This window comes from Trichechus manatus, unplaced genomic scaffold (genome assembly GCF_000243295.1).
Source record: "Trichechus manatus latirostris isolate Lorelei unplaced genomic scaffold, TriManLat1.0 scaffold00038, whole genome shotgun sequence".
Taxonomy (NCBI): Eukaryota; Metazoa; Chordata; class Mammalia; order Sirenia; family Trichechidae; genus Trichechus; species Trichechus manatus.
The window spans coordinates 4207958-4215701 of NW_004443974.1; the positions used below are offsets into that span (position 1 = coordinate 4207958).

Genomic DNA, 7744 nt, shown 5'->3' on the forward strand with positions numbered 1-7744 from the left:
ACCTGAAGTACAATAAAATATTAAAAATAAATAAATAAATAAAAAATAAATAAAAAACTTTTTGTAATGTGCTTTGTCATTCAAACAACATCTATATTTTTTTAACTCGGTCATTTAAAAATCTAAACCCCTCTCCGAGTATCAAGGGACTAGTGTTCCAGCAAACACAGTCCATGAAACACAGAATATGAAGGTTTCCCAACATGCATAGTAAAATGCTGTTTTTTTCAGAGCTGTCTTAGGGCGGGTCCCCAGGGCAGAAGCTGAGGTGAGGGTTCCTGTGCAAGTGATTTAGTAAGGATGTGCTCCCAGCAGAGGTCAGGGATGGAGGAGAGCGCGCAGGACAAGAAGGGAAAGAAGCCAAGCCAGGGTTTCAGGCGGAGTCCTACAGAGAACAGCTTCACCTGACCCCACAGGAGACCCTGGGGATGTAAGTGACATTTGGAGTTGTCCCCTCCCTGACCTTTCATGCTTCCCTGCCACACTCACCCACAACCAACCCTCTTCCAAAGAAGATCTTAATTTGTACGTATTCAAAATCCATCAAGGTTTTACTCTATGCCACCTGGGTTTTGCATACACTATCACCATATACTAAATTGTTTCACATACTTTGAATTTGCATCTAGGCTTTGTAATCCACTGTTCTATCTTTTTTATATCACTTCTATACTGTTTTAAGCACTGTAAGTTTGTTTTAATATATTTTCCTTTTTCTAAAACAGTTTTATTAACTATTCTCACACATTTGTTTTTCTGAAGACGTCTTCATTACCAATCCGAAGGAGAGTTTTTAGTCCTTGTCTTTCTAGGTCTGTGGCAGGTGACAGCGTGACCACTTCTTGATATGCTCTGCCTTACCTTCCCAGTGATTATTCTCCTCTTCTCAGGTCACCCCTCTGCAGTCTCTCACTGCCTCCTCCTCTTTTAACCGGGTGCCTCAGATTCTGTGTGAGGCTCTCTCCATGTCTCACTCTAGGGGCTCTCCCTGAGAGCTCCCATCTACCCCTGGTCATCAGCTACCCTCTGCACTGGTATCTTGTAATTTTGCAGCTTTTTTTTTTTCCCCCTTTAAGTAATTGTGCTTTTTATTTGGCTAGACATCCCTTCTCAAGTCTGACTTCCTTGCACTTGTTGCAAGTGAACTTTTTCTTTTCTTCTTTAAGTTCTTTTGACTTGGAGTCTTCTTTGACAGTCCCATAATCTAGCAGCTGAGGGACTGTTCTCTAACAGTCCACAAATCATCAGGCACCAGTCCTAGCAATTCTTCCATCTAATGCCAATCTTCTTTCCACTTCACAGCCTCTGGGGAAGCTCAGGCTGTGCCGTCTCAGCCCTGTCACAACAGTCTACGAATAAGATCCCAGCTTCCCATTCAACTTTCCTGCAAATCACCCTCTTACTCACTACCAGCTTTCTCACACACGTATTCTGATCAGAATTTTCCTTTCACATCAGACAGACTATGGACTTGGATGGCAGTTCTACCTAGCACCTAGCCAGAGGCTTTCAATAAAAATCTTTTTAATCAATTGACTAATTAAAACCTATATGAGCATGTGTTTGTTACTTAATCTATCCAAACAGCTATCTATTCCTCTTTAAAACAAGGATAGAAAAACCTACAGCAAAGTATTGCCATGAAAGTAACGCAAACTAGTGTGTTACTTACCCAGTCAACATCCAAACACTCATCTCTACCACTTCCCAACACCTACACTACTTATTCATGATTTAATCAGCTAACAGTAATCGGCATGTATATGCGCCAGGCATCTTTCAGAACAAAAGATACAGCAATGAATTAGACTTCCCTTGTTGAGCTTGGAGCCCTGGCAGCACAGGGGTTAAGAGGCTTGGCTGCCAACCGAAAGGTTGGCAGTTGGAATCCATCAGCCACTCCTTGGAAACCGTATGGGGCAGTTCTACTCTGTCCTATAGGATCGCTATGAGTTGGAGTCAACTCGATGGCAACAGATTTTTTTGTTGCTGAGCTTGCATTCCAGTGCAGCAAATAGAAAATACACACATACACACAAAATACTTTTTTTAAATACACACACACACACACCATTATAATGTTGGGAATGGTAATGCTATGAAAAAAACTGAAGCTGAGCAAGGGGCTAGAAAGTGACAGGAGCAATGCAGAAAAGGAAATACTCTGGTTACGATGATCAGAGAAGGCCTTTCGGAGACCACCTGAGCAGAAACCTGAAGGAAGTGAGTTATGAACCACATGATCTGAAGGAAGCCCTTTCAGAGAGACAAGGTGCTAATCCAAGGTCGCTGGGGCAGGAGTACACGTGCCATGTGAGAAAAAGCAAGAAGGTGGGTGTAGTTAGAAGGTTTGGAGCAGGGTGATATTACTTCATCTGCTTTTTTTTTAATCCCTGTCACTGCTATGTAAAGAACTGCTCTACGAGGAAACAGTGAAAGCAGATCTTCCTTATTAGAATCAATCATGGATTTCACAGATTAAGTATCAGCTTAAAAAGCACTAACTGACAGGATCAAGTCCAAACTCCTTCCAATGGCACCCAGGGCCTTCATGAGCGCCCCTTGGCTGCCTCTCCAGTATCAGCTCCCCCAACTGCCCGCCTCTAAAACATTCTTTACTCCCCCACCCAGCATGCTGTCTTCTGCTTCCCTGCTTTGCTCAGACTGTCTGTTCCCTACATATGGCTAGATCCTATTCATCCTTTAAAACTCAGCTCAGGGATCCTCCTCTTCAGGAAAACTCCCTGGGGGTAGGATTAGCTGTCCTTTTTTGGTGCACCCATCATACCCCAAGCACCCCTCTATTATTATAGTTAATGTACTCAATATTACATAGCGGACCTCGCTACTACAGTATGAGTTCCTATAGGGAAAATGTCTCAAACTTGGCAGGTGTTCAATAAATATGATGAGTGACAAAACCAACAGACATAGAAGGATCATTTTTGTACACTATGTATCCCTCCTACAACAAAATAAACTGCTAAATATAAAACTAAAGATTTCTGTTTGCTTTTCAAAATGTACGTGCAAATCTGTAAATTTCTCTAGTAACGCACTCTGTTATAAATATACCAAAATGAACAGATATAAAGTCGTAATGTTAAAACATGGTCAAGAATAAATGAAAGCTTACTTTACGAATAAAAAATATTGAAACACCAGCACAGTAAATATTAATACACACAAGAAAGATGAGGAAGAACTAAAATTGAGAGTGTATTAAACTGTGCTGATAGGTAGTGCAACAGTCATGCACTCCGCTGCTAACTAAAAGGTCAGTGGTTCAAACCTACCTAGCCACTCCACAGGAAAAGACCTGGCAATCTGCTCCCAGAAAGATTACAGCCTAGAAAACCCAGCAGGGCTCTACTCTGTCACATGGGGTCACTATGAGTCAAAAATAGACTCCATGGCACCTAACAACAACAATGCATACTTTAAATACAGTATTTCACAACCACACTATAGGATATGTACCCCCATTTCACATTTACTTTACTGAACTTAAGAGAAGTTAAGTGATTTGCCTAAGATCACCAAACCAGTAGACAGAAGAACCCGAATTCAAACCCAGGTCTCCCAACTAAAACATCTCTGCTTTTCACTAGTTGTCTGAGCCACTCTGCTACACCATCCATGACCACACTGATCACCAGGGCTCACTGGTCTGGCAAGCTTTGCCCATAACCTCATCCTCCCTCCATAGCCTGTGAACACCTTCCACCCACATTTCCCACTCACTCAAAAAGTACAACCTTCCAGGAAGAGAAGGTCAAAAGTACCATGAGCTGTTCTTCTCCCCCACTACAGCCCCAAGCTATTTCCACCACACTCTGCTGTCTCCCTATGACAGCTAATTATCATGAGGAGGAAGTATTTTCTGCCACATTTATTAGTACTTTTCCAGTATTTCCCTCATAAAAGCATGACCATGAAGAAGTCCTATGCAGAAGCACATGATTATCCATGATTGACAGCAAGCCGGTACTTACTGGAGGTAGGACTGCCAGTTCACTTTGTTCGCACGAACTTCTGCAGCCTTGGCAGCAATAACGTTGGTTGGGACGGCAGCATCCACAGCACCCCGGATATCCATTTTGGTCATCTAAATTTTATGATCTTGAATGTTTTTCAACAGATCTCCAATTTAGATGCAAGGTAAAAACAGAATACCAGGTTTTATAAACTTTTCAACTCCTATCATTATTATCATTATCATGTTTAAGAATTGAAGATTCTTAGTCACAGACAAATGCCAATAAACCTAATTTACATGTCAGAGATATAATCAACTCAAATATTAAATAATCTAAGTCTGAAGGTACTACCATTATATTTCAAGTCTTGCCCAATTACACACTGCTTCATAAAACTGTTTTCTATAGGGCTTACTTTTGCAGGAAAGGTTTTTTAATTATTTGCATTAATACTGCAGTAAGACTTTAAAGTGACTACTTCAGATAATGATATCAGAATCATGCTTAAAGAAGCATACAAATAAAGAAAATAACTTTATACAATTAGGATCAACTTTCCTCTTCTAAAAAAGATAGGACAGCTAAGGCCAAGTACTTAATCAATGTTTATTAAGCATCATTATGAACTGATATATAAAAAAATACATACTATAAGCCCTGAGACCTGGTGGCACAGTGGTTAAGCCCTCGGCTGCTAACCAAAAAAGGGTAGCTGTTCGAACTCACCAGGAGACAGATGTAGCAACTGCTTCCCTAAAAACTACAGCCTTGGAAACCCTATGGGCAGTTCTACTGTGTCCTATAGGATCGCTATGAGTCGGAATCAACTCGGTGGCAATGGGTTTAACTTTGTTTTTTATAAGCCCTTTCTAAAAACATTGCATTACCTGTTGAAACTAAAATACCTACAGTGGAAAAGTAATTTCTTAGAAGAGAGGTTCTCTTTTTCAACCAAACTTCATAGTATTTTCAAATCAATTTTGGGGGGAATTTTTGCAACAGATTCCAATTACAATTTAGGTACACTCAACAGTGGGAGTCCGGTCAGATAACAGAAACCTATTATAATAGCTTCTAAGTGATTCTCACTCCTAAACTTACGGAGAAAAGCTTACACCTGATTTTACTGTGGCACAAAACACAGGTTCCAGTTCACAAAATATAGATCAATGGACATGGCCACAATGAAGCTAAAAAAAATTTTAAAAACCCATTGCCATCAAGGTGATTCCGACTCACAGCGACCCTATAGGACAAGGCAAAACAGCCTCACAAGGTTTCCAAGGCTGTAATCTTTATGGAAGCAAACTGTCACCATCTTTCTCCCAGCTGAGCAGTTAGCAGCCGAGTGCTTAATCATTGCGCCACCAGGGCTCCTCAATTCTATTCCACGGTCCCAGTGACCCTAGTGAGTTTGGTACTTCAGCTCTACGTCTAAGAATTTGTTGCCTAAACAAGCAAGAGCCCTGAAGATTGGCAGGCCCAAGTAGAAACAGGTTCCTTCCGGGCCAGGATGGAACCCTGGAATCAATCAGGCTCAGCTCCACCCGTCTCTCCTGCGGAAGCTAATGGTGTCTCACGACCGTTACCTAAGTCCCTGAAAAACTCCCCCTCCAAATGGCCAAGGTCGTGGCTCAATCTTGGGGAAGGTATACTTTTCACCCGTCTCTCTGCTCTCTCCTGCCTCACGTCCTTCCCGCTGCGAGAAAGAATCTGCAGTTTCATAAACCTACTGCAGGCCTGGTAGGAAAGGACATTGGGGACGGAGAAGGACCGAGGGTGGAGGGTGTGGGGGTAGGGAAAGCGCTCAAGCAGCAAGAGACCAACACGCACCAGGGACGCAGGAAAAACCGCAGGGGTCAGCTCACCTGGGCCTGTGCCGGAGACCCAACAGCCTGGGCGCAACCTTACGTCACGAATCCGGGGGCCCCTACAAGGCACCCAAATGAGGCGGCGGAGGGGCGGCGGCGCCGGGCGTCGTTGCCACAGCCCGGCTGGGGCTCCGAGTCAGAGCCGAGTTGGCGTCTCTTGCCCGGTCCGGAGGCCTGAGCGGCGGCGGGAGACTCAAAGCCGAAAAGCGAAGAAGGCGCGGACACCAAGAAGACGTTGAGAGCAGAACAAGCAGAAGGAAGCCGGAAGTGCGGCAGAATGACAGAACCGCCGGTCACGAGACCAAGGGCACGTGATCGGCATGGACGATGGACGCCCGGAGCGTCCAAAACTGGCGGAGAGGGTGCGCTTCGTTTCGGAGCGGCAGCCTATGTGATGGGAGCTGGGTCGGGGATCGTGGAGGCGGTAGATAGAGCTCGCGCCATGCTGGCAGTGCAAGTGGGACGGGGACCCACCCGCGCCCTCGAACCCAGCCGAGCACCGTCGCTGGAAGGCAGCGAGCGAGACTAAAACTCATTTAACCGTCATGAGTTTGAAAACTTTGATTTAATGCTTTAAAATTAAAAACCCGAGGCGTCCCGGAAAGCATGGACCCTGGTCTCTCCATCACCCCAGAACTAAGACAACTTCTGAGGCCAACTCTTCAGACAGGGATTGGACTGGACTGTGGGACATAAAGTGATACTCGTGAAGAATGTGCCTCTTAGACAAGTAGATACAAGAGAACAAAGGGGCGGCTTCTGTCCGGAAGTGAGAGGGGAAGGCAGAGTTAGGAGCTGGTTGAATGTTCATGGGGAATCAGGGGTGGAGGAGAGAAGTGTGCTGTCGCAGAATGGGGTGAGCGGTTTGGGTCTCATAACAATGTATGTTAAAAAAAAAAAAAATTCTGTCTGGGAGACTAACTTGAAATGTAAACTTCATTTAATTACATCAATAAAAAAAATTAAAAACACGTTGCAGTGTAGGCGATTCCGACTCATACAGATCCTGTGACACAGAGTAGAACTGCACCGTAGGGTTTCCAAGCAGCAGCGGCTGCATTGGAACTGCCAGTCTTTTGGTTAACCGCGAACTCTTAACCAGTGCGCCACCAGGGCTCCTACGCTTTTAAATAGACCAGCTTTAATTTGGATTTAACAGTTCAATGAAGCAGGCATTCTTATTCTGATTTTAAATATGAAACTAACGCTGAGAAGTTGTTTCTCAGGGTCGCAACGGTTCTCTTAACCCGGGGTTGCACATTCAGTAGATAATATATGTCCCATACAATATTTGGGTAATATTTCTACTAAAAAATTATTTGTTGTTTATCTGAAATTCAAATTTAACTGGGAGGCCTGTACTGATCTGGAAACCCTATCTGGATCCCACGTTTTCTGATTCACTGGTCCGGACCTCAGCTATACTCTCTTAAGCTAATAATGAGTAATACTACGCTGCCAACTAGAGGTTACGTATGACCAAGTAGCAAATTTTTGTTAAAAAGCACTGAAAGAGATTTATAAGTATAACCAATACATTTCTACTAAAAATGTTAAACTTAGGTAAAGTTTTTAAATCGTGAAAACCAAGGTGTCCTAACTTGTGAGCTCTGATGCAACCCTGGGTGGCTAGGGTCAGAGAAGGGCTGCATGGGCACCTGGCGTGAAGGATGGTATCCGTCTAATTTGTGATCTCTGATTCAGCTGCAGGTAGCTAGGGTTGGAGAGAGAGTGTCACTTGGGTGGCTGACTATGAAGACAGAGAAGTGGAAAGGTGAGGACTGAATCCATCCCCACATTTTGTGGATTGGATTCATGCTGATCCTTACCACACAGCAGTGAAGGTGGGATTTACCCACTTTGTTCCTTAGTGCACATCTCCTTGGTTAAATT

The 7744-nt window shown here is 43.7% G+C and overlaps 1 protein-coding gene across 4 annotated transcripts in view; it reads right to left on the reverse strand.

Annotated features, from left to right (window-relative positions):
• The window catches only part of ATP6V1H (ATPase H+ transporting V1 subunit H), a 140715-nt gene extending 134597 nt beyond the window's left edge, over positions 1–6118 (reverse strand). For 2 of the 4 annotated variants that reach the window (XM_023730653.1, XM_023730651.1), the window contains exons 1-2: positions 5849–6118; positions 3996–4143 (exon numbers count right to left, since the gene is read on the reverse strand). In XM_023730653.1, the coding sequence (XP_023586421.1) occupies positions 3996–4108 (113 nt within the window). In that variant the 5' untranslated portion in view covers positions 4109–4143; positions 5849–6118. The remainder of the gene's footprint in view (positions 1–3995; positions 4144–5848) is intronic. The other 2 variants (XM_004375608.3, XM_012555368.2) reach the window with 1 other exon arrangement.
• Between the last annotated feature and the right edge of the window lie 1626 nt (positions 6119–7744).